This window comes from Triticum aestivum, chromosome 1A, assembly GCF_018294505.1.
Source record: "Triticum aestivum cultivar Chinese Spring chromosome 1A, IWGSC CS RefSeq v2.1, whole genome shotgun sequence".
NCBI lineage: Eukaryota > Viridiplantae > Streptophyta > Magnoliopsida > Poales > Poaceae > Triticum > Triticum aestivum.
In genome coordinates, this window is record NC_057794.1 from 303,914,937 (window position 1) to 303,942,121 (window position 27,185).

The 27,185-nt window shown below is 45.3% G+C and overlaps 2 protein-coding genes across 2 annotated transcripts; one reads left to right on the forward strand and one right to left on the reverse strand.

Moving 5' to 3' along the window:
• Positions 1-2,474: 2,474 nt before the first annotated feature.
• LOC123182880 (transcription factor MYB4) lies at positions 2,475-4,095 on the forward strand. Its single transcript, XM_044595583.1, has 3 exons — positions 2,475-2,603; positions 3,136-3,265; positions 3,459-4,095. Exons 1-3 carry the CDS (start codon positions 2,486-2,488, stop codon positions 4,093-4,095), a joined length of 885 nt encoding a protein of 294 aa, XP_044451518.1. The 5' UTR covers positions 2,475-2,485.
• A 215-nt stretch (positions 4,096-4,310) lies between these two features.
• On the reverse strand, positions 4,311-7,028 carry LOC123047303 (protein NEOXANTHIN-DEFICIENT 1). The gene is made up of 9 exons (XM_044470822.1): positions 6,741-7,028; positions 6,489-6,636; positions 6,369-6,415; positions 5,849-5,903; positions 5,703-5,741; positions 5,433-5,592; positions 5,068-5,140; positions 4,876-4,932; positions 4,311-4,776 (listed from the first exon to the last, which is right to left on the reverse strand). The coding sequence occupies exons 1-9, from the start codon at positions 6,806-6,808 to the stop codon at positions 4,533-4,535; spliced, it is 891 nt and encodes a 296-aa protein (XP_044326757.1). The 5' UTR covers positions 6,809-7,028; the 3' UTR covers positions 4,311-4,532.
• Between the last annotated feature and the right edge of the window lie 20,157 nt (positions 7,029-27,185).

Here is a 27,185-nt window from a genome sequence, read left to right on the forward strand (position 1 = left end):
TGACGTTTAGTAGCACTCAAAGTGTTCCTCCGGTAAACGGGAGTTGCATAATCTCATAGTCATAGGAACATGTATAAGTCATGAAGAAAGCAATAACAACAAACTAAACGATCAAGTGTTAAGCTAACGGAATGGGTCAAGTCAATCACATCATTCTCCTAATGATGTGACCCCGTTAATCAAATGACAACTCTTTGTCTATGGCTAGGAAACATAACCATCTTTGATTAATGAGCTAGTCAAGTAGAGGCATACTGGTGACACTCTGTTTGTCTATGTATTCACACATGTATCATGTTTCCGGTTAATACAATTCTAGCATGAACATTTATTATGATATAAGGAAATAAATAATAACTTTATTATTGCCTCTAGGGCATATTTCCTTCATATGTAGGAGCCAATATGGGCATCCAGGTTCCGCTATTGGTTATTGACCGGAGAGGTGTCTCGGTCATCTCTACATAGTTCTCGAAACCGTAGGGTCTGCACACTTAGTGTTCGATGACGATATAGTATTATATGAGTTATGTGATTTGGTGATCGAATGTTGTTCGAAGTCCCGAATGAGATCACGGACATGACGAGGAGTCTCGAAATTGTCGAGAGGTAAATATTGATATATAGGACGATGGTATTCGAACACTGGAAGTGTTTCGGGGGGTACCGGGTATTTATCGGGTCACCGGAAGGGGTTTCGGGCACCCCGGCAAAAGATATCGACCTTATGGGCCAAGAGGGGAAACACACCAGCCACAAGGGGCTGGTGCGCCCCCCATATGGGCCGGCCTAGGAGGAGAAGGAAAGGGGGAAGGGAAAGGAAAGTGTGGATTATGATTCCCACTTCCTTCCCTCCCCCCTCTTTTCTTCCCCCTCGGTTATATATGGTGGGGGGGGGGGCGCCTTTGGGAGGGACTCCAAGTAGGATCCCTCCTACTTGGGCGCCTCCTATGGCTGCTCCTCCCCCCCTCCCATATGTGTGTGTGTGTGGGGGGGGGGGGGCTAGCATACACCAGATCAATTGTTAGCCGTGTGTGCCGCCCCTCCACCGTTTACACCCCCGATCATATTTTCGTAGTGCTTAGGCGAAGTCCTGTGGAGACCACTTCATCATCACTGTCACCACGCCGTCGTGCTGACAGAACTCATCTACTACCTCGACGTCTTGCTGGATCAAAAAAGCGAGGGACGTCACCGAGCTGAACGTGCGCAGAACGCGGAGGTGTCGTGTGTTCGGTACTTGATCGGTTGACGTGACAAGAAGTTCGACTACATCAACCACGTTGTGAAACGTTTCCGCTTACGGTCTAAGGGTATGTAGACACACTCTCCCCCTTGTTGCTATGCATCTTCATGGATAGATCATTGCGTGTGCATAAAAGTTTTTTTGTTTTCCATGCAATGACTCCCAACATTTATATGTTGCATGTTGATCTACGTAGTTTCATCGTGTTGCATGCTTTTATATGAATTTAGGCTAAACAGCTAAGGACCACGCTTACAAACGGGGGAAATGAGGGATGCCTGGTCACTGTCCGCTGACGCGTCCGGACGGGTTCACGACGTATAGAGCCTTAAAATTTTGTAAGCTGTCCGGTGACCGCCAAGATGTTAACAAGGTTCTATTTTTTTTTAATACATCACGGCGGATTATCTTGTGGGAATGGTGGAATACCTTGTCAATTTTTCATCTCCTTTAACAAGATGCGACTTTATGTTTATTCGCAAAAAAGAGAAAGAGATGAGACTTTATGCATCACTTCAGTTTTGGCATCTCTACACTTTTGCCAGTCTACGATGCAGCTAAATATTCTGAAATCTTACCAAAACAGGAATGAGAAAAATTGAATGTAGAGCTGAAAGGCATCGCTTCACTTCAAATTGAGCATCTCTAACACTTTCTCTAGTCCATGTCACAGGACATCCCGTATTCCTGGACCCTTCTCAAGTGCAACGGAGAGCGTAATTAAGTTCACCGTAGGAGACAAGACCAGCAGAGAATTTTATATTTGACAGTTCAAACTACTGTGGTGATGGCAGCTTTGCTTAGCTAAAGCACTGCAGGCAGTGTTAAAAAAAAGGCACTGCATGCATTTAACCAACTTCAAACCATCGGTACTCACTTAACACCAAATTTAACACCTAATGCCGTACTTAATTATCTTTTTAACCTTTTTACTTCTACAATCTCATCACGCGGCGGAATCATCTGGAGACTTTTTTTTTTCACTTTCACCTTTCACCTTTCGTTCACCCCCTTTTCTTCTCTCTTGGAGAACGGGGAATAGTTGGTTTTAACACAAGACAAACCAATAAAACAAGAATGGGTACAGATATTACCACGTGGTAAATATAAACAAATACTCATCCATCACACATTTGGTATTTCTCAGTACAAGAGTACTGGTATTTATACAAGTTAAGTCCGTGTGCCTTTCATTTGAAATCCTGAGCCCCTCCTGGCGACAAGAAAAACCCCTGTCCAATGAGAGGGAGCATGATGAAGAAGGGCAAGTGGTCCAAGGAAGAAGACAATCTGATCAAAAACCACATTGAGAAGTATGGCATTGGCTGTAGCTGGCAGGGATTATCCAATACTTTAGGTTTGATTTCTTCTCCACAGCTGCCCTTGCATGCATTCATATCTGTTTGAGTTCTTGATGATGCCGATAAATCAATCTACTCAAATAAGCAGAAAGCGTCGCTAAATTGTAAGGCTGTAGTTTGTTTGCTTGCAAATGATTTATGCCGTTTCTTATGGCGGTGTTAGCGTAATCAAAGTATATAGGCACGCAACACTGCTATTTACTGCAATTCCTTATGCGTGCGCAGTTAAGACTGCAGAGATTTGTCCAATTTTTATGATCCCTTACCTTTCTTTCGTAGCATTCTCGGTACTAATTTGATCAATCCCCGAACAATTGCTTGGATAGTTTCATACTAGCAATATTTCAGTCAGGAGCTGGTCTGCACCCGATTCCTTCAGAAAAACCAATAGCGTAGTACACAGAGACAATTAATTTGCTCTCTCATTTTTGACATGATCATGGCAAAGTGTCGCCTAAGCAAATCATTTATCACTCGCTACTGTGTCTGAATCATCATTCCTGAGAGAAGTTTGTTGGTGGATCGCAGGGCTTCGGCGCTGCGGCCGGAGCTGCCGCTCAAGGTGGCTGAACTACCTCCGTCCGGGGCTGAAGCACGGCAACTTCACGCCGGCCGAGGACAGGATCATCTGCGAGATGTACAGAAAGAAAGGAAGCTGGTGAGTGAGCCTCGCACCCAACCCATTTCTACTGCTCTGCTTTCCAGTCTCGATCGCTTGATAATCAGATGAAATGTGCACTGTTTTGTTGCTCGGATCAATTTTTTCAAACCTCGTCTTCTGCAAGTGCTGAGTGTTGTTGCATTCCGTCGCTGGTTCACTGATCTGCTCCTGTCGGCATTTGATCGAACAGCTGGTCCGTCATCGCCGCCGAGCTCCCCGGGAGGACGGACCTCGCCATCAAGAACTACTGGAACAGCACGCTGAAGAAGCAGCTACCCCGCAAGGCGAGGAGCCGCCGCCGCCGCCGCACCGGCGGCACGAGCTCGTCGTGCGACGCCACGAGCCTGGACCTCGCGCTGGTCGTCTACGACGAGGAGAGCACCAGCGGCACCGCGCGGGACCTCCCACTGGTCGTGTGCAACGAGGATGACAGTGCCACTGCCACCACGGCGGGGCACCTCCCTCTGCTCGCGTACAACGTCAACGAGGCGAGCTCCACGGCTGGGTCCTCGTCGAGCCACGCCGGCGCCGTCTCGGCCGGATCGCCGGTGCAAGCGCGTGCCCAACCGCCGCCGCTGCCCGCCGCCGCCGCGAACGAGGAGCCGATCGCGGCGGTGCCGGTGAGCGGGCCGGTGAAGATGGAACAGCGGACGCCGCCACCGCCTGCTGATGAAACCAGCGAGGAGATGGACGTCGACTGCCGCCTCATATCTCCGCTCCCCCTGGGGCTCATGGAGCTGCCGGACCTTCCCTCCATCGCCATGGATCTGCCTCACATTGCCGGCTTCGACGACATCGACAGCCTCCTCTCCTACTTTGACCACTGATCTTAGCGTAGCAGCAACGAAATGGGATGAAGCCGATTCAGGAGTAGCCGTGTTTTAGGTCAGAGTTTGACACTTACTGTAGTTGTTAGGATTGGACGTTGGGTGCATGAGTGACTCTGTTATTCTGAAATTTGAAGACCATATGCTAATCTAATTCTGGAACAATTGCTTTTCGTGTATATCTTATCTGCTAATTCGCCCATATTTTGTATTACTACTAGTAACTGCAAATGTTCTGATAAAAGTATCCCCTGTTGCTGTTTCTCATATAAACCAATCTATGCCAAACTATGTATGAATTCAGCAAGCAGGCTTCACAGTATCCAGCTGCACAGTCTTACTTGCAACCTATGAACAAATGAAAGAACAACAGATGAATGCTGCCCAAGTCTACTGGCCAGAGCTGGTGTCTTCTGAACCATGGTGTGGCATGAGATTCAGGTACTGGAGTATCTGACTTCCTTCTTCTTGGGGTGCGGAGCGACAATTTTCGGCGCATCGACGTGCATCCGCAGGGAGCTGAACTCCAGAGCCAAGATGGGCCTGGATAGCAAGACCAGGAGGCTTTGTTTTTGCGCGTCTGAATCCGATGATCCGGTGCTGCTGTTCATGCCGTCAGAACACTCCTGTGGTTCAGCGGTTTTAGGGCTCCAGATCTTAGCTGGACTCACCGGCCGCACCCTATGCAAGAGAACACACACACCTGTGGTTAGAAAGGCACATAAAAAAAGAGCAATGTGCATCAGAGGGCATATGCTGAGAATTTAGGAGTGCAACCACCTGCACTCTACTTTGCAGGAGTACTTGAGAAGCTCAGGATGGTCCTCTGTCTGGCCGCTGAAATTCACAGCACAAGTTCAGTTCAGGTTTTGAGAATGGTGCCTTGTGCAGGCATTGGTTGGGACTTCAGCGGTTATCTTCTGGAGAAACATGCAGATGCAGGTTCTCTAGTTTGGTTTAAAAAAAGCTAACCTGAAGCTTGGGAGGGACATTTTGATTGCCGGACCCATCCACTTGCTGCGTTTATGTGATCCTCTTGACCCTTCTGCATAATTAGTAGGTGAAAAGATGGCACTGAATTAAAATGGTCAAGTTCTATAAGTTCCTTTTTTTAGAGCTTTAGAGTTGAAATTCTTAAGACATGTTGTAAGATAAGGCTTGTAACTTGACCTTGTAAGATGCATTCCAGTAAAGTGGTCATTAAGACTTCAAAATCGTTCCAGTAAAATACTACCTCTGTTTCTAAATGTTGAACTGCCAAACCGTCTTGCATTTAGGAACAAAGGGAGTAGATCATAAGGGTCGATGCATTTAACATAGAACAAGTTATAAATTACCGTTGAGAGGCAGACTGATGTTGCACAAATGCCTTGATGATGAGCCCGAGGCCTCCTTGATCTCAATGCGCCGGTAATTCTCTTGCTTGGAGAAGCCTGAACCCATTCCGAGAATGTTGAGGAAGTTGTTTGGTTTATTTCTGAGCGTAGAATCTTCGGTCTATCCTCCATGTGAGCAAAGTTGACGTTAGAAGTTTTTTTTTTTTTGAATAACACGTTACAAGTTAACATTTGTCAAAGCTAATGACAGAACAAAAGTGCTGTGAGTACCTGTGAGAATGCCGCGACATGGCTTGGAAGCCCTACTTCCTGCATTAGCGACAGTGACAGTAATTAGGAAAATAGCAGTACTAGCAGAGAAGAATTGGCCTGAACCAGGAACGAATCATAGATGGACACTGTTGGCAGTTTGGCACCTTGCGTCCATGCCGGCAGGCTTCAGCGCTGTTTACTAGCACCCGGGCAGCCCACCTGTTACACAGGTTCAGACAGCAAATCAGCAGAGTGCACAACTACGGCCGCTTTCTTTTTTAATGAAAAGAAAAACTGAAGAGGATAGATGGCATCGCATCACTAATTAAGCAAGTTATCTTAGGCGTCGGCGGGTAAGTCAGAGGGTTAATCCAAATGGATTCCAGATGGGCAGCACGGTTGTCCATGCCAGAGGGAGCAAGCACAGCGAGCGGATGAGATAATTAATGGTTGCTGGTTTAACACAAGTGGAGGTCAAGCACAGTGAACTGATCAAGTGGGCGTTGTTTACTGAGGAGCTCAGGCACAGTGAACTGATGATACTGATCAAGTGGGCGTTGTTCCTTGTTTTGTAATGCAAGTTGTGCCAGTTGATCGATTCTATTCGCATTCCCCAAGCAGGCAATCACTCACTAGTGGAATTAGAAGCGATTAAACTAGGACAAAAGAAGAAGAGCAACTCACGCGCAGGAAGTCGGCGGATTCCACACAATGCCGGCGATCACCACCAGCTGCGAAGCAAAGCTCGTCAGAAAACGTATGGAGGAACGAGGAGATGGAATGGGGCCAGGCAGGGAGGGGAACCTCGTCGAACTGGCCGGCGGGGCTGTCGTGGTAGCGCGCCAGGAACATGCCGCCGAGCGTGTAGCCGAAGGCCTCCACCAGGCGCAGCTCCTTGGGCACGAACGCCCGCGCCGTGGCCGCCTTCACCAAATGCAGCTGGTACAATGCGCTGCAAGGCACACGCACACCAAAAGAATCAGTCGCCCGCCCCCAGCTCCACCTACACCATCCATGGTGAACGGGAGAGAAAAGAAGAGGAGGGGAGGCACTTGCCTGCCCTTGAACACCCACGGCGGCCCGTGCCGGTACCCGGCGGCAGGCTGGTCGTCCTCGGCCTCCATGGATGGATGTGGCAGCTTCCTCCGTGCGAGAGGCCAGGCACTGACTGGTCGATCAAGCAGCTGAAGAAGAGCTGGGGAGGGGACCAGCGCTGCTTGGGTTTTCTATGCGAGGAAGGAAGCAAGGAGGAAGCTGGCGATGAATGATGAGAGTAATGAAGTGATGCTTGGGATGCTGCGGGTGCAGGGGATCTCTCTCTCTCTCTCTCTCTCTCTCTCTCTCTCTCTCTCTCTCTCTCTCTCTCTCTCTCTCTCTCGCCTTATCCGGTGTACAGAGGGCGCTGGTTTAGAGGCCGGGCGGGGGGCGACGGTGATGTCATCGTCGCTTCGAGATCCATGAGGGGCCCCATCGACTGACCGAGCCCCTGATTGATGCCGGAGGTGTGTGTGGCTGGCGGCCGTTTGCTGCTGCGGTTTCCGTGGCTCGAGTGAGAGTGACAGTGACACGGGGAAAGGGACGGCACTGTGTTGTGTCTGTTGTGTGGCTGCTTGGTTTGGTTGGGATGGTAAACAGCGTCACGCGTGCGGGTGCAGGTGCAAGTCACCGGCACCGGCTAGGGGGATGCACCGGCAGGGTGATCGTCGTTGGACGGCGAGCATTTGACAAAGAATATTGATTGATTTCTCTGCGGATGACAATGATCCATGTGCAGTAAATCTTCAGAGGATGCCTCACAAATTGCTTCACATGATACCGGGGGTGTTTGCTCATTTGCCTAGATTATTTATTAGTTGGGCACTTCATTGTTTGCCCCACATTACTTTGTTTCCTCCATAAACCAAGAAATGACATGGATACCACCGTGGCATTTTTGCAATTTCTTTCTGATCTTCTATCAACCTTGCTAGACCCAGCCCAACGAGCTTGATGTATTTCGTCTCGCTCGTTCGTTCCCGCTCTTTTTTTAGAAAGAAGACTGTGGCGCCCGGCTTTAAATTAATAAAGCCCTTACAACCAGCGATACAACACAACATAACACAACATGACACCACACAATAAAGACAAAAAGAGAGAAAAACACAGGCAAGATACAAGGGTGCTCAAGAGCAACAACAAAGCCCAGACACACAAGCAATGAGGCATTGGAGTCCTCAACCATGATCAGAGGACCGGAGCGAACAAGGAGGCTAACTCGAGAAGGATATCATCCGTCAACAGAGGTGAAGGAAATATGCCCTAGAGACAATAATAAAGTTGTTATTTATATTTTCTTATATCATGATAAATGTTTATTGTTCATGCTAGAATTGTATTAACCGAAAACTTAATACATGTGTGAATATATAGACAAACAAAGTGTCCCTAGTATGCCTCTACTAGACTAGCTCGTTAATCAAAGACGGTTAAGTTTCCTGACCATAGATATGTGTTGTCATTTGATAAACGGGATCACATCATTAGGAGAATGATGTGATGGACAAGACCCATCCGTTAGCTTAGCATAATGATCGTTAAGTTTTATTGCTATTGCTTTCTTCACGACTTATACATATTCCTTTGACTATGAGATTATGCAACTCCCGAGTACCGAAGGAATACCTTGTGTGCTACCAAACGTCACAACGTAGCTGGGTGATTATAAAGATGCTCTACAAGTATCTCCGAAGGTGTTTTTTGGGTTGGAATAGATCGAGATTAGGATTTGTCACTCCAAGTATCGGAGAGGTATCTCTGGGCCCTCTCAGTAATGCACATCATGATAAGCCTTGCAAGCAATGTGACTAATGAGTTAGTTACGGGATGATGCATTATGGAATGAGTAAAGAGACTTGCCGGTAACGAGATTGAACTAGGTATGAAGATACCGACGATCGAATCTCGGGCAAGTAACATACCGATGACAAAGGGAATGACGTATGTTGTCATTACGGTTTGACCGATAAAGATCTTCGTAGAATATGTAGGAACCAATATGAGCATCCAGGTTCCGCTATTGGTTATTGACCGGAGATGTGTCTCGGTCATGTCTACATAGTTCTCGAACCTGTAGGGTCTGCACGCTTAACGTTCGATGATGATTTGTATTATGAGTTATCTGTTTTGGTGATCGAAGATTGTTCGGAGTCCCGGATGAGATCACGGACATGACGAAGAGTCTTGTAATGGTCGAGAGGTAAAAATTGATATATTGGACGATAGTATTTGGACACTGGAATGGTTCCGTAGTGTTTTGGGTATTTATCGAAGTATCGGGAGGTTAACGGAACCCCGGGGGGGGGGGGGGAGTAATGGGCCACATGGGCCATAGGGGAGAGGCAAGGCAGCCCACTAGGGGGTGCCCCCCATGGGGAGTCCGAATTGGACAAGGGGAGGGGGCACGGCCCCCCTTTCCTTCTTCCTCTCCCTCTCTTCCCCCTTTCCCCCTTCGATAGAAGGAAGGGGGGGGCAAATAAGACTAGGAGTCCAAGTGGTTTCCCCCCCCCCCCACTTGGCGCGCCCCTAGGCTGGCCTCCTCCCCTCTCCTCCTTTAAATACGGGGGCAGGGGTACCTCTAAGACACATCAATTGTTCTTAGCCGTGTGCGGTGCCCCCTCCATCGTTTACTCCTCTGGTCATATTGTCGTAGTGCTTAGGCGAAGCCCTGCGCGGATCACTTCACCATCACCGTCACCACGCCGTCGTGCTAACAAAACTCTCTCTTGACACTATGATGGACCAAGAGTTCGAGGGACGTCATCGAGCTGAACGTGTGCTGAACTCGGAGGTGTCGTACGTTCAATACTTGATCGGTTGAATCGTAAAGACGTTTGACTACATCAACCGCGTTAAACTAACGCTTCTACTTTCGGTCTACGAGGGTACGTGGACACACTCTCCCCCTCTCATTGCTATGCATCTCCTAGATAGAGCTTGCGTGATCGTAGGAATTTTTTTGAAATTGCATGCTACGTTCCCCAACAGTGGCATCCGAGCCAGGTCTATGCGTAGATGATATGCACGAGTAGAACACAAAGAGTTGTGGGTGATCATAGTGATATTGCTTACCACCAACGTCTTATTTTGATTCCTCGGTATTGTTGGATGAAGCGGCCCGAACCAACCTTACATGACTACGGTCATGAGACCAGTTCCACCGACAGACATGCAACTTGTTTTGCATAAAGGTGGCTGGCGAGTGTCTGTTTCTCCAACTTTAGTTGAATCGAATTTGACTATGACCGGTCCTTGTTGAAGGTTAAAACAGCAAACTTGACAAAACATCGTTGTGGTTTTGATGCGTAGGTAAGAACGGTTCTTACTAGAAGCCCATAGCAGCCACGTAAAACTTGCAACAACAAAGTAGATGACGTCTAACTTGTTTTTGCAGGGCATGCTGTGATGTGATATGGTCAAGACATGATGTGATATACGCTGTTGTATGATATGATCATGTTTTGTAAAAGTTATCGGCAACTGGCAGGAGCCTTTTGGTTGTCACTTTATTGTATGAAATGCAATCGCCATGTAACTGCTTTACTTTATCACTATGCGTTAGCGATAGTTGTAGAAGCAATAGTTGGCGAGACGACCACGACGCTACGATGGAGATCAAGGTGTCAAGCCAGTAACGATGGAGATCATGACGGTGCTTTGGAGATGGCGATCAAAGGCACAAGATGATGATGGCCATATCATGTCACATATTTTGATTGCATGTGATGTTTATCTTTTATGCATCTTATTTTGCTTAGTACGGCGGTAGCATTATAAGATGACCCCTCACTAAATTTCAAGGTATAAGCGTTCTCCCCGAGTATGCACCGTTGCGACAGTTCGTTGTGCTGAGACACCACGTGATGATCGGGTGTCTGGGTACCATAACCACTTGACTCGGCTGGGAGTTAATCTTCCGGATGATAGTGTTATTGACAGAGTTCTTCAATCACTGCCACCAAGCTACAAAGGATTCGTGATGAACTATAATATGCAACGGTTGGAGAAGACTATTCTCGAGCTCTTCTCAATGCTCAAAGCTGCGGAGGTAGAAATCAAGAAGGAACATCAAGTGTTGATGGTTAACAAGACCACTAGTTTCAAGAAAAAGGGCAAAGAAAAGAAGGGGAACTTCAAGAAGAATGGAAAGCAAGTTGCTACTCCCGGGAAGAAGCCCAAGTCTGGACCTAAGCCTAAAACTGAGTGCTTCTACTGCAAAGGGACTGGTCATTGGAAGCGGAACTGCCCCAAGTATTTGGCAGATAAGAAGGATGGCAAAGTGAATAAAGGTATATTTGATATACATGTTATTGATGTGTACCTTACTAATGCTCGTAGTAGCGTCTTGGTATTTGATACTGGTTCTATTACTAATATTTGCAAGTCGAAATAGGGCCTACAGATTAAACAAAGATTGGCTAAGGACGAGGTGATGATGCGCGTCGGAAATGGTTCCAAGGTCGATGTGATCACCATCGGCACGCTACCTCTACATCTACCTTTGGGATTAGTTTTAGACCTGAATAATTGTTATTTGGTGCCAGCGTTGAGCATGAACATTATATCTGGATCTTGTTTGATGTGAGACGGTTATTTATTTAAATCAGAGAATAATTGTTGTTCTATTTATATGAGTAATATCTTTTATGGTCATGCACCCTTGATGAGTGGTCTATTTTTGTTGAATCTCGATCGTGGTGATACACATATTCATATTGATGCCAACAGATGCAAAGTTGATAATGATAGTGCAACATATTTGTGACACTACCGTTTAGGTCATATTGGTGTAAAGGGCATGAAGAAACTCCATGCGTATGGACTTTTGGAATCACTTGATTATGAATCATTTGATGCTTGCGAACCATGCCTCATGGGCAAGATGACTAAGACTCCGTTCTCTAGAACAATGGAGCGAGCAACTGACTTGTTGGAAATAATACATACCGATGTATGCGGTCCGATAAGTGTTGAGGCTCGCGACGGGCATCATTATTTTTTGACCTTCACAGATGATTTGAGCAGATATGGGTATATCTACTTAATGAAACACAAGTCTGAAACATTTGAAAAGTTCAAAGAATTTCAGAATGAAGTGGGAAATTATCGTAACAAAAAAAATAAAGTTTCTACGATCGGATCGCAGAGGCGAATATTTGAGTTACGAGTTTGGTCTTCATTTAAAACAATGTGGAATAGTTTCGCAACTCGCGTCACCTGGAACACCATAGCGTAATGGTGTGTCCGAACGTCGTAACCATACTTTATTAGATATGGTGTGATCTATGATGTCTCTTACAGATTTACCACTATCATTTTGGGGTTATGCATTAGAGACAGTTGCATTCACGTTAAATAGGGCACCATCTAAATCCGTTGAGACGATACCGTATGAACTGTGGTTTGGCAAGAAACCTAAGCTGTCGTTTCTTAAAGTTTGGTGTTGCGATGCTTATGTGAAAAAGCTTCATCTTGATAAGCGCAAACCCAAATAGGAGAAGTGCGTCTTCATAGGATACCCAAAAGAAACTGTTGGGTACACCTTCTGTCACAGATCCAAGGCAAGATATTTGTTGCTAGGAATGGATCCTTTCTAGAGAAGGAGTTTCTCTCGAAAGAAGTGAGTGGGAGGAAAGTAAAACTTGATGAGGTAATTGTACCTTCTCTTGAATTGGAAAATAGTTCATCACAGAAAATTGTTCCTGTGATGCCTACACCAATTAGTGAGGAAGCTAATGATGATGATCATGAAACTTCAGATCAAGTTACTATAGAACCTCGTAGGTCAACTAGAGTACGTTCCGCACCTGAGTGGTACGGTAATCCTGTTCTGGAAGTCATGTTACTAGACCATGACGAACCTACGAACTATGAGGAAGCGATGATGAGCCCAGATTCCACGAAATGGCTTGAGGCCATGAAATCTGAGATGGGATCCATGTAAGAGAACAAAGTGTGGACTTTGGTTGACATGCCCGATGATCGGCAGGCCATAGAGAATAAATGGATCTTCAAGAAGAAGACTGACGCTGATGGTAATGTTACTATCTACAAAGCTCGACTTGTTGCGAAAGGTTTTCGACAAGTTCAAGGAGTTGACTATGATGAGACTTTCTCACATGTAGAGATGCTTAAGTCTGTCTGAATCATGTTAGCAATTGCCGCATTTTATGATTATAAAATTTGGCAAATGGATGTCAAAACTGCATTCCTTAATGGATATCTTAAAGAAGAGTTGTATATGATGCAACCAGAAGGTTTTGTCGATCCAAAAGGTGCTAACAAAGTGTGCAAGCTCCAGCGATTCACTTATGGATTGGTGCAAGCATCTCAGAGTTGGAATATACGCTTTGATAGTGTGATCAAAGCATATGGTTTTATACAGACTTTCGGAGAAGCCTGTATTTACAAGAAAGTGAGTGGGAGCTCTGTAGCGTTTCTAATATTATATGTGGATGACATATTGTTGATTGAAAATGATATAGAATTTCTAGATAGCATAAAGGATACTTGAATAAGAGTTTTTCAATGAAAGACCTCGGTGAAGCTGCTTATATATTGGGCATCAAGATCTATAGAGATAGATCAAGACGCTTAATTGGACTTTTACAAAGCACATACCTTGATAAAGTTTTGAAGAAGTTAACATGGATCAGTCAAAGAAAGGGTTCTTGCCTATGTTACAAGGTGTGAAGTTGAGTCAGACTCAATGCCCGACCACTTCAGAAGATAGAGAGAAAATGGAAGTCATTTCCTATGCCTCAGCCATAGGTTCTATCATGTATGCAATGCTATGTACCAGAACAGACCTGATGTGTGCCCTGCTATAAGCAATCCAGGAGTGGATCACTAGACAGCGGTCAAGAACATCCTGAAATACCCGAAAAGGACTAAGGATATGCTTCTCATTTATGGAGGTGACAAAGAGCTCGTCGTAAATGGTTACGTTGATGCTAGCTTTGACACTGATCCGGATGACTCTAAGTCACAAACCGGATATGTATTTATATTGAATGGTGGAGCTGTCAGTTGGCGCAGTTCCAAGCAAAGCATCGTGGCGCGATCTACGTGTGAAGCGGAGTACATAGCTGCTTTGGAAGCAACAAATGAAGGAGTCTGGATGAAGGAGTTCATATCCGATCTAGGTGTAATACCTAGTGCATCGGGTCCAATGAAAATCTTTTGTGACAATACTGGAGCAATTGCCTTGGCGAAGGAATCCATATTTCACAAGAGAACCAAACACATCAAGAGACACTTCAACTCCATCCGTGATCAAGTCAAGGAGGGAGACATAGAGATTTGCAAAATACATATGGATCTGAATGTTGTAGAACCGTTGACTAAGCCTCTTCCACGAGCAAAACATGATCAACACCAAGACTCCATGGGTGTTAGAATCATTACAATGTAATCTAGATTATTGACTCTAGTGCAAGTGGGAGACTGAAGGAAATATGCCCTAGAGGCAATAATAAAGTTGTTATTTATATTTCCTTATATCATGATAAATGTTTATTATTCATGCTAGAATTGTATTAACCGGAAACTTGATACATGTGTGAATACATAGACAAAACAAAGTGTCCCTAGTATGCCTCTACTAGACTAGCTCGTTAATCAAAGATGGTTAAGTTTCTAGACCATGGATATGTGTTGTCATTTGATGAACATGATCACATCATTAGGAGAATGATGTGATGGACAAGACCCATCCGTTAGCTTAGCATAATGTGTTGGGGAACATAGCAATATCAAAAAACTTCCTACGCACACTCAGGATCATGGTGATGTATAGCAATGAGAGGGGAGCGTGTGTCCATGTACCCTCGTAGACCGAATGCGAAAGCATTAGTACAATGCGGTTGATGTAGTCGTACGTCTTCACGATCCGACCGATCCAAGTACCGAACGTACGACACTCCGAGTTCAGCACACGTTCAGCTTGATGACGTCCCGCGAACTCCGATCCAGCAGAGCTTAACGGGAGAGTTTCGTCAGCACGACGGCGTGATGACGGTGATGATGTTGCTACCGACGCAGGGCTTCGCCTAAGCACCGCTACGATATAACCGAGGTGGAATATGGTGGAGGGGGGCACCGCACACGGCTGGAATAGATCAACAGATCAACTTGTGTGTTCTAGGGTGCCCCCTGCCCCCGTATATAAAGGAGCAAGGGGGCAGGCGGCCGGCCAGGAGGAGGGCGCGCTAGGGGGGGAGTCCTACTCCCACCGGGAGTAGGACTCCTCCTTTTCCTTGTTGGAGTAGGAGAGGGAAGGAAGGAAGAGAGGAGGAGAAGGAAAAAGGGGGGCACCGCCCCCTCCTTGTCCAATTCGAACTAGAGGGGGAGGGGGCGCATGCCTGCCCTGGCCGCCCCTCCTCTTCTCCCACTAAGGCCCATGAGGCCCAATTAACTCCCCGGGGGGTTTCGGTAACCCCCCGGTACTCTGGTTTTTATCCGAAACCACTCGGAACACTTCCGGTGTCTGAATATGGTCGTCCAATATATCGATCTTTACGTCTCGACCATTTCGAGACTCCTCGTCTTGTCCGTGATCATATCCGGGACTCCGAACTACCTTCGATACATCAAAACACAAAAACTCATAATACCGATCGTCACAAAACTTTAAGCGGGCGGACCCTACGGGTTCGAGAACTATGTAGACATGACCGAGACACGTCTCCGGTCAATAACCAATAGCGGAACCTGGATGCTCATATTGGCGCCTACATATTCTACAAAGATCTTTATCGGTCAAACCGCATAACAACATACGTTGTTCCCTTTGTCATCGGTATGTTACTTGCCCGAGATTCGATCGTTGGTATCTCAATACCTTGTTCAATCTCGTTACCAGCAAGTCTCTTTATTCGCTCCGTAATGCATCATCCCGCAACTAACTCATTAGTCACATTGCTTGCAAGGGTAATAGTGATGTGCATTACCGAGAGGGCCCAGAGATACCTCTCCGACAATCAGAGTGACAAATCCTAATCTCGAAATACGCCAACTCAACAAGTACCTTTGGAGACACCTGTAGAGCACCTTTATAATCACCCAGTTACGTTGTGATGTTTGGTAGCACACAAAGTGTTCCTCCGGTAAACGGGAGTTGCATAATCTCATAGTCATAGGAACATGTATAAGTCATGAAGAAAGCAATAGCAACATACTAAACGATCAAGTGCTAAGCTAACGGAATGGGTCAAGTCAATCACATCATTCTCCTAATGATGTGATCCCGTTAATCAAATGACAACTCATGTCTATGGCTAGGAAACATAACCATCTTTGATTATCTTTCTAGTCAAGTAGAGGCATACTAGTGACACTCTGTTTGTCTATGTATTCACACATATATTATGTTTCCGTTTAATACAAATCTAGCATGAATAATAAACATTTATCATGATATAAGGAAATAAATAATAACTTTATTATTGCCTCTAGGGCATATTTCCTTCAGTCTCCCACTTGCACTAGAGTCAATAATCTAGTCACACAGTAATGATTCTAACACCCATGGAGCCTTGGTGCTGATCATGTTTTGCTTGTGGAAGAGGCTTAGTCAATGGGTCTGCAACATTCAGATCCATATGTATCTTGCAAATCTCTATGTATCCCACCTGGACTTGATCCCGGATGGAGTTGAAGTGTCTCTCGATGTGCTTGGTTCTCTTGTGAAATCTGGATTCCTTTGCCAAGGCAATTGCACCAGTATTGTCACAAAAGATTTTCATTGGACCTGATGCACTAGGTATGACACCTAGATCGGATATGAACTCCTTCATCTAGACTCCTTCATTTGCTGCTTCCGAAGAAGCAATGTACTCCGCTTCACATGTAGATCCCGCCACGATGCTCTGTTTAGAACTACTCCAACTGACAGCTCCACCGTTTAATATAAACACGTATCCGGTTTGCGATTTAGAATTGTCCGGATCTGTGTCAAAGCTTGCATCAGCGTAACCATTTATGATGAGCTCTTTGTCACCTCCATAAACGAGAAACGTATCCTTAGTCCTTTTCAGGTACTTCAGGATGTTCTTGACCGCTGTCCAGTGATCCACTCCTGGATTACTTTGGTACCTCCTTGCTAAACTAATAGCAAGGCACACATCAGGTCTGGTACACAACATTGCATACATGATAGAGCCTATGGCTGAAGCATAGGGAACATCTTTCATTTTCTCTCTATCTTCTCGTGTGGTCGGGCATTGAGTCTTACTCAACTTCACACCTTGTAATACAGGCAAGAACCCTTTCTTTGCCTAATCCATTTTGAACTTCTTCAAAACTTTGTCAAGGTATGTGCTTTGTGAAAGTCCAATTAAGCGTCTTGACCTATCTCTATAGATCTTGATGCCCAATATGTAAGTAGCTTCACCGAGGTCCTTCATTGAAAAACTCTTATTCAAGTATCCTTTTATGCTATCCAGAAATTCTATATCATTTCCAATCAACAATATGTCATCCACATATAATATTAGAAATGCTACAAAGCTCCCACTCACTTTCTTGTAAATACAGGCTTCTCCAAAAGTCTGTATAAAACCATATGCTTTGATCACACTATCAAAGCGTTTATTACAACTCCGAGAAGCTTGCACCAGTCCATAAATGGATCGCTGGAGCTTGCACACTTTGTTAGTATCTTTTGGATCGATAAAACCTTCAGGTTGCATCATATACAACTCTTCTTCCTGAAATCCATTCAGGAATGCAGTCTTTACATCCATTTGCCAAATTTCATTATCATAAAATGCGGCAATAGCTAACATGATTTGGACGGACTTAAGCATTGCTTCGGGTGAGAAGGTCTCATCGTAGTCAACTCCTTGAACTTGTCGAAAACCTTTCGCAACAAGTCGAGCTTTGTAGATAGTAACATTACCATTAGCGTCTGTCTTCTTCTTGAAGATCCATTTATTATCGATGGCTTGCCGATCATCGGACAAGTCAACCAAAGTCCACACTTTGTTCTTATACATGGATCCCATCTCAGATTTCATGGCCTCAAGCCATTTTGCGGAATCTGGGCTCATCATCGCTTCCTCATAGTTCGTAGGTTCGTCATGGTCTAGCAAAATGACCTCCAGAACAGGATTACCGTACCACTCTGGTGCGGATCTTACTCTGGTTGACCTACGAGGTTCAGTGGTAACTTGATCTGAAGTATCATGATCATCATCATTAGCTTCCTCACTAATTGATGTAGATGTCAGAGGAAATGGTTTCTGTGATGAACTACTTTCCAATAAGGGAGCAGGTACAGTTACCTCATCAAGTTCTACTTTCCTCCCACTCACTTCTTTCGAGAGAAACTCCTTCTCTAGAAAGGATCCATTCTTAGCAACGAATGTCTTGCCTTCGGATCTGTGATAGAAGGTGTACCCAACATTTTCCTTTGGGTATCCTATGAAGACACATTTCTCCGATTTGGGTTCGAGCTTATTAGGTTGAAGCTTTTTCACATAAGCATTGCAACCCCAAACTTTAAGAAACGACAACTTTGGTTTCTTGCCAAACCATAGTTCATAAGGCGTCATCTCAACGGATTTTGATGGTGCCCTATTTAACGTGAATGCAACCGTCTCTAAAGCATAACCCCAAAACGATAGTGGTAAATCAGTAAGAGACCAAACTCGTAACTCAAATATTCTCCTCCCCGATCAGATTGTAGAAACTTTATTTTCTTGTTACGATGATTTTTCACTTCACTCGGAAATTCTTTGAACTTTTCAAATGTTTCAGAATTATGTTTCATTAAGTAGATATACCCATATCTGCTCAAATCATCTGTGAAGGTGAGAAAATAACGATACCCGCCATGAGCCTCAATATTCATTGGACCACATACATCAGTATGTATGATCTCGAACAAATCTGTTGCTCGCTCCATTGTTCCTGAGAACGGCGTCTTAGTCATCTTGCCCATAAGGCATGGTTCGCAAGTACCAAGTGATTCATAATCAAGTGATTCCAAAACTCCATCAGTATGGAGTTTCTTCATGCGCTTTACACCAATATGACCCAAACGGCAGTGCCACAAATAAGTTGCACTATCATTATCAACTCTTCATCTTTTGGCTTCAACATTATGAATATGTGTATCACTACTATCGAGATTCAACAAAAATAGACCACTATTCAAGGGTGCATGACCATAAAAGATATTACTCATATAAATAGAACAACCATTATTCCCAGATTTAAATGAATAACCGTCTCGCATCAAACAAGATCTAGATATAATGTTCATGCTTAATGTTGGCACCAAATAACAATTATTTAGGTCTAAAACTAATCCCAAAGGTAGATGTAGAGGTAGCGTGCCGACGGCGATCACACCGACTTTGGAACCATTTCCCATGCGCATCGTCACCTCGTCTTTAGCCAGTCTTCTCTTAATTGGTAGCCCCTGTTTCGAGTTGCAAATATTAGCAACAGAACCAGTATCAAATACCCGGGTGCTACTATGAGCTCTGGTAAGGTACACATCAATAACATGTATATCACATATACCTTTGTTTACCTTGCCATCCTTCTTATCCACCAAATACTTGGGGCAGTTCCGCTTCCAGTGACCAGTCTATTTGCAGTAGAAGCACTCAGTCTCAGGCTTAGGTCCAGACTTGGGTTTCTTCTCCTGAGCAGCAACTTGTTTGCTGTTCTTCTTGAAGTTCCCCTTCTTCTTCCCCTTACCCTTTTTCTTGAAACTGGTGGTCTTGTTGACCATCAACACTTGATGCTCCTTCTTGATTTCTACCTCCACTGCCTTTAGTATTGCGAAGAGCTCGGGAATTGTCTTATTCATCCCTTGCATATTATAGTTCATCATGAAGCTCTTGTAGCTTGGTGGCAGTGATTGAAGAACTCTGTTAATGACACTATCAACAGGAAGATTAACTCCCAGTTGAGTCAAGTGATTATGATACCCAGACATTTTGAGTATATGTTCACTGATAGAACTATTCTCCTCCATCTTGCAGCTATAGAACTTATTGGAGACTTCATATCCCTCAATCCGGGCATTTGCTTGAAATATTAAATTCAACTCCCGGAACATCTCATATGCTCCATGATGTTCAAAACGTCGTTGAAGTCCCGGTTCTAAGCCGTAAAGCATGGCACACTGAACTATCTAGTAGTCATCAGCTTTACTCTACCAGATGTTCTTAACGTCATCAACAGCATCTGCAGCAGGCCTGGCACCTAGGGGTGCTTCCAGGATGTAATTCTTCTTTGTAGCAATGATGATAATCCTCAAGTTACGGACCCAGTCCGTGTAATTGCTACCATCATCTTTCAACTTTGCTTTCTCAAGGAACGCATTAAAATTCAACGGAACAACAACACGGGCCATCTATCTACAATCAACATAGATAAGAAAAATACTATCAGGTACTAAGTTCATGATAAATTTAAGTTCAATTAATCATATTACTTAAGAACTCCCACTTAGATAGACATCCCTCTAATCATCTAAGTGATCACGTGATCCAAATCAACTAAACCATGTCCGATCATCACATGAGATGGAGTAGTTTTCAATGGTGAACATCATTATGTTGATCATATCTACTATATGATCACGCTCGACCTTTCAGTCTCAGTGTTCCAAGGCCATATCTGCATATGCTAGGCTCGTCAAGTTTAACCTGAGTATTCTGCGTGTGCAAAATTGGCTTGCACCCGTTGTAGATGAACATAGAGCTTATCACATCCGATCATCATGTGGTGTCTTGGCACGAGAACTTTGGCAACGGTGCATACTCAGGGAGAACACTTTTATCTTGAAATTTAGTGATAGATCATCTTATAATGCTACCATCAATCAAAGCAAAATAAGATGCATAAAAGATAAACATCACATGCAATCAATATAAGTGATATGATATGGTCGTCATCATCTTGTGCTTGTGATCTCCATCTCCGAAGCATCGTCATGATCACCATGGTCACAGGCGCGACACCTTGATCTCCATCGTAGCTTCGTTGTCGTCTCGCCAACTATAGCTTCTACGACTATCGCTACTGCTTAGTGATAAAGTAAAGCAATTACAGGGCGATTGCATTGCATACAATAAAGCGACAACCATATGGCTCCTGCCAGTTGCCGATAACTCCGTTACAAAACATGATCATCTCATACAATAAATATAGCATCATGTCTTGACCATATCACAGCACAACATGCCCTGCAAAAACAAGTTAGACGTCCTCTACTTTGTTGTTGCAAGTTTTACGTGGCTGCTAGGGGCTTAGCAAGAACCGTTCTTATCTACGCATCAAAACCACAACGATAGTTCGTCAAGTTAGTGCTATTTTAACCTTCTCAAGGACCGGGCGTAGCCACACTTGGTTCAACTAAAGTTGGAGAAACTAACACCCGCCAGCCACCTATGTGCAAATCACGTCAGTAGAACCAGTCTCGCGTAAGCGTACGCGTAATGTCGATCCGGGCCGCTTCATCCAACAATACCGCTGAACCAAAGTATGACATGCTGGTAAGCAGTATGACTTGTATCATCCACAACTCACTTGTGTTCTACTCGTGCATATAACATCTACGCATAAAACCAGGCTCGGATGCCACTATTGGGAAACGTAGCAATTTCAAAAAAATTCCTATGCACACTCAAGATCATGGTGATGCATAGCAATGAGAGGGGAGAGTGTGTCCATGTACCCTTGTAGACCGAAAGAGGAAGCGTTAGCACAACGCGGTTGATGTAGTCATACGTCTTCATGATCCGACCGATCCAAGTACCGAACGTACGACACCTTCAAGTTCAGCACACGTTCAGCTCGATGACGTCCGCGAATTCCGATCCAGCAGAGCTTCACGGGAGAGTTCCATTAGCATGAAGACATGATGATGGTGATGATGTTGCTACCGACGTAGGGCTTCGCCTAAGCACCGCTACGATATAACCGAGGTGGAATATGGTGGAGGGAGGCACCGCACAAGGCTGGAATAGATCAAAAGATCAACTTGTGTGTTCTAGGGTGCCCCTGCCCCCATATATAAAGGAGCAAGGGGGGAGGAGGCCGGCCAGGAGGAGGGCACGCCAGGGGGGGAGTCCTACTCCCACCGGGAGTAGGACTCCTCCTTTTCCTTGTTGGAGTAGGAGAGGGAAGTAAGGGAGAGAGGAGGAGAAGGAAAAAGCCTTGTCCAATTCGGACTAGAGGGGGAGGGGCACATGTCTGCCCTGGCCGCCCCTCCTCTTCTCCCACTAAGGCCACCCAATTAACTCCCCGGGGGGTTTCGGTAACCCCCCGGTACTCTGGTTTTTATCCGAAACCACTCGGAACACTTCCGGTGTCTGAATATGGTCGTCCAATATATCGATCTTTACGTCTCGACCATTTCGAGACTCCTCGTCATGTCCGTGATCATATCCGGGACTCCGAACTACCTTCGGTACATCAAAACACAAAAACTCATAATACCGATCGTCACAAAACTTTAAGCGGGCGGACCCTACGGGTTCGAGAACTATGTAGACATGACCGAGACACGTCTCCGGTCAATAACCAATAGCGGAACCTGGATTCTCATATTGGCTCCTACATATTCTATGAAGATCTTTATCGGTCAAACCGCATAACAACATACGTTGTTTCCTTTGTCATCGGTATGTTACTTGCCCGAGATTCGATCATCGGTATCTCAATACCTAGTTCAATCTCGTTACCGACAAGTCTCTTTACTTGTTCGGTAATGCATCACCCACAACTAACTCATTAGTCACATTGCTTGCAAGGCTTATAGTGATGTGCATTACTGAGAGGGCCCAGAGATACCTCTCCGACAATCGGAGTGACTAATCCTAATCTCGAAATACGCCAACTCAACAAGTACCTTTGGAGACACCTGTAGAGCACCTTTATAATCACCCAGTTACATTGTGACGTTTGGTAGAACACAAATTGTTCCTCCGATAAACGGGAGTTGCATAATCTCATAGTCATAGGCACATGTATAAGTCATGAAGAAAGCAATAGCAACATACTAAACAATCAAGTGCTAAGCTAATGGAATGGGTCAAGTCAATCACATCATTCTCCTAATGATGTGATCTCGTTAATCAAATGTCAACTCATGTCTATGGCTAGGAAACATAACCATCTTTGATTAACGAGCTAGTCAAGTAGAGGCATACTAGTGACACTCTGTTTGTTTATGTATTCACACACGTATTATGTTTCCGGTTAATACAATTCTAGCATGAATAATAAATATTTATTATGATATAAGGAAATAAATAATAACTTTATTATTGCCTCTAGGGCATATTTCCTTCATAATGATCGTCAAGTTTTATTGCTATTGCTTTCTTCATGACTTATACATATTCCTTTGACTATGAGATTATGCAACTCCCGAATACCGGAGGAATACCTTATATGCTATGAAACGTCACAACGTAACTGGGTGATTATAAATATGCTCTACAGGTATCTCCAAAGGTGTTTGTTGGGTTGGCATAGATCGAGATTAGATTTTGTCACTTCGAGTATCGGAGAGGTATCTCTGGGCCCTCCCGGTAATGCACATGATGATAAGCCTTGCAAGCAATGTGACTAATGAGTTAGTTACGGGGTGATGCATTGTGGAATGAGTAAAGAGACTTGTCGGTAACGAGATTGAACTAGGTATGAAGAAACCGATGATCGAATCTCGGGCAAGTAACATACCGATGACAAAGGGAATGACGTATGTTGTCATTAGGGTTTGACCGATAAAGATCTTCATATAATATGTAGGAACCAATATGAGCATCCAGGTTCCACTGTTGTTTATTGATCGAAGATGTGTCTCAGTCATGTCTACATAGTTCTCGAACCCGTAGGATCCGCACGCTTAACGTTCGATGATGATTTGTATTATGAGTTATCTGTTTTGGTGACCAAAGATTGTTCGGAGTCCCGGATGAGATCACAGACATGACAAAGAGTGTTGAAATGGCCGAGAGGTAAAGACTGATATATTGGACGATAGTATTCGGACACCGGAATGGTTTCGGAGTGTTTCGAGTATTTATCAGAGTACCGGGAGGTTACCGGAACCCCCAGGGGAAGTAATGGGCCACATGGGCCATAGGGGAGAGGCAAGGAAGCCCACTAGAGGGTGGGCCCCCCATGGGGAGTCCGAATTGGACAAGGGGAGGGGGCATGGCCCCCTTTCCTTCTCCCTCTCCCTCTCTTTCCCCCTTTCCCCCTCTGATAGAAGGAAGGGGGGGGGGCGAATAGGACTAGGAGTCTAAGTGGGTTCCCCCCACTTGGCGCGCCCCTAGGCCGGCCTCCTGCTCTCTCCTTCTTTATATATGGGGGCAAGGGGGGCACCTCTAAGACACATCAATTGTTCTTAGCCGTGTGCGGTGCCCCCCTCCACCGTTTACTCCTCTAGTCATATTGTCGTAGTGCTTAGGCGAAGCCCTGCGCGGATCACTTCACCATCACCGTCACCACGCCGTCGTGCTGACGCAATTCTCCCTTGACACTTTGCTGGATCAAGAGTTCGAGGGACGTCATTGAGTTGAACGTGTGCTGAACTCGGAGGTGTCGTACGTTCGGTACTTGATTGGTTGAATCGAGAAGACGTTCAACTACATCAACCGCGTTAAACTAACGCTTCCGCTTTCAGTCTATGAGGTTACATGGACACACTCTCCCCCTCTCGTTGTTATGCATCTCCTAGATAGATCTTGCGTGATCGTAGGATTTTTTTGAAATTGCATGCTATGTTCCCCAATAGGAGGCCATGCCATCGCCATTGCTTGGGAAACTCACACAACAACACCATCAAGTTTCATCGCCGAAAGGAGCACCCTACTACCTCGCCCTACCTCAAAGGGCGCCGCACCATTGGACGATGGAAATGCTCAACACCCTAGACCCTAGATTGAAACTGACGCCAAGAACCCAAATGGAGGTCTCCGAGCACAACCACCTTGTCGGACCTTGCTCCTCTTAAGATCATCACCGTCAAAGCAAGGAACCATCATCACGAAGATGAAGTTGTCCTCCAAGAAACCCAACCCCGATGATCGGGCAAATGAGAACTTGGCTCTCGAGTCAGAGCCTCCAAGGAGGGAACGACGCCGCAAGGCCCCCACCTCCCGGTCTGGCAAACGCCAAACCAAGGGTTTTCACCCAGAGATTAGGATGGAGGATGATACCTATGATGACGCCTCCAGGAAGGGGAGCGGTGCTCAAGAGCATCGCCGTCATCGGCACTAATACAATCAGGCAGAGTTTTCACTCAGGACACGAACCCCAACACCCAAGTCCATCAACCACAACAAGATGGGGAGAGAATCATACGTCACCAAGGACCCGACGGAGGTGGACATGACGACCACTACCGCATGTTAGATGCCCCCATGTGATCCACCTCACCGCCCACTCGGCCATGGTAACACACCGACACCAGCCGCAAAGGCGCCGCCTTGCCCACCATGTGAAGCCACCGCTCCAGTTACTGTAGAGATCCAACCTCACCCACCATACATGCTGATGAGCCACAAGCATGCGGCCGACCGCCTCGCTGCCGCACTAACGCAACTCTGACTCCCACAGAAACCCTAGCCTTGCAACTCGTGCCCGCTCAGAGACAGCACACGCCATGGATCTAATTGTTGGGGCGCAAAGATGGATCGGCCACAAGGGCAATTGATACATCCATTTTGCATCATGCTTTCATATCGATATTTATTGCACTATGGGCTGTTATTACACATTATGGCACAATACTTATGCCCATTCTCTCTTATTTTACAAGGTTTACATGAAGAGGCAGAATGCCGGCAACTGGAATTCTGGGCTGGAAAAGGAGAAAATATTAGAGACCTATTCTGCACAACTCCAAAAGTCCTGAAACTCCACGAAAGTCAGTTTTGGAATATACAAAAAATATTGGGCGAATGAAGCACCAGAGGGGGGCACCCACTATCCATGAGGGTGGAGGGTGCGCCCTATCCCCCTAGGCGCGCCCCTGCCTCGTGGGCCACTTGGAAGCCCCCCGATGCCCATTGCTACCTCTTGAGCACTGCGTTGGTTTTCCCCGAAGAGGAAGGGATGATGCAGCAAAGTAGCGTAAGTATTTCCCTCAGTTTTTGAGAACCAAGGTATCAATCCAGTAGGAGGCTACGCGCGAGTCCCTCATACCTGCACAAAAAAATAAATCCTCGCAACCAACGCAAATAGGGGTTGTCAATCCCTATAAGGCCACTTACGAGAGTGAGATCTGACGGATATGATAAGATAATATTTTTGGTATTTTTATGATAAAGATGCAAAGTAAAATAAAGGAAAATTAAATAACAAAGGAAATAACTAAGTAGTAGGAGATTAATATGATAAAGATAGACCCGGGGGGACATAGGTTTCACTAGTGGCTTCTCTCGAGAGCATAAGTATTCTACGGTGGGTGAACAAATTGCTGTTGAGCAATTTACAGAATTGAGCATAGTTATGAGAATATCTAGGTATGATCATGTATATAGGCATCACGCCTGAGACAAGTAGACCGACTCCTGCCTGCATCTACTACTATTACTCCACTCATCGACCGCTATCCAGCATGCATCTAGAGTATTAAGTTAAAAACAGAGTAACACCGTGAGCAAGATGCCATGATTGGATCCTACTGTCGCTAGGAAAGGACACCGCAAGATTGGACCCAAAACTAAGCACTTCTCCCATTACAAGAAAGATCAATCTAGTAGGCCAAACCAAACTGATAATTCGAAGAGACTTGCAAAGATAACCAATCATACATAAAATAATTTAGAGAATATTCAAATATTATTCATAGATAAACTTGATCATAAACCCACAATTCATCGGTCTCAACAAACACACTACAAAAAGAAGATTACATCGAATAGTTCTCCACAAGAGAGGGGGAGAACATTGTATTGAGATCCAAAAAGAGGAATAAGCCATCTATCTAATAACTATGGACCTGTAGGTCTGAGGTAAACTACTCACACTTTATCGGAAATGCTATGGTGTTGATGTAGAAGCCCTCCGTGATCGATGCCCCCTCCGGCGGAGCTCCGGGACAGGCCCCAAGATGGGATCTCGTGGATACAGAAAGTTGCGGTGGTGGAATTAGGTTTTTGGCTCTGTATCTGATCGTTTGGGGGTACGTAGGTATATATAGGAGGAAGGAGTACGTCGGTGGAGCAACAGGGGGCCCACGAGGGTGGAGGGCGCGCTTGGGGGGGGAGGTAGTCGCGCCCCCTACCTCATGGCCTCCTGTTTCTTTTCTTGACGTAGGGTCCAAGTCTCCCGGATCATAATCTTCCTAAAAATCACGTTCCCGAAGGTTTCATTCCATTTGGACTCCGTTTGATATTCCTTTTTTTCGAAACCCTAAAACAGGCAAAAAACAACAATTCTGGGCTGGGCCTCCGGTTAATAGGTTAGTCCCAAAAATAATATAAA

Excerpts from the sequence above, each read along its gene's own strand:
- LOC123182880 (XM_044595583.1), top strand. The coding sequence starts at position 2,486 with ATGAGAGGGAGCATGATGAAGAAGGGCAAGTGGTCCAAGGAAGAAGAC. Across the intron at positions 2,604-3,135 it reads GGGATTATCCAATACTTTAG|GGCTTCGGCGCTGCGGCCGG; the intron begins GTTTGATTTCTT and ends GGTGGATCGCAG. Across the intron at positions 3,266-3,458 it reads TACAGAAAGAAAGGAAGCTG|CTGGTCCGTCATCGCCGCCG; the intron begins GTGAGTGAGCCT and ends TTGATCGAACAG.
- LOC123047303 (XM_044470822.1), bottom strand. The coding sequence starts at position 6,808 with ATGGAGGCCGAGGACGACCAGCCTGCCGCCGGGTACCGGCACGGGCCG. Across the intron at positions 6,416-6,488 it reads CCGCCGGCCAGTTCGACGAG|CTGGTGGTGATCGCCGGCAT; the intron begins GTTCCCCTCCCT and ends TTTGCTTCGCAG. Across the intron at positions 5,904-6,368 it reads AATCCGCCGACTTCCTGCGC|GTGGGCTGCCCGGGTGCTAG; the intron begins GTGAGTTGCTCT and ends CCTGTGTAACAG.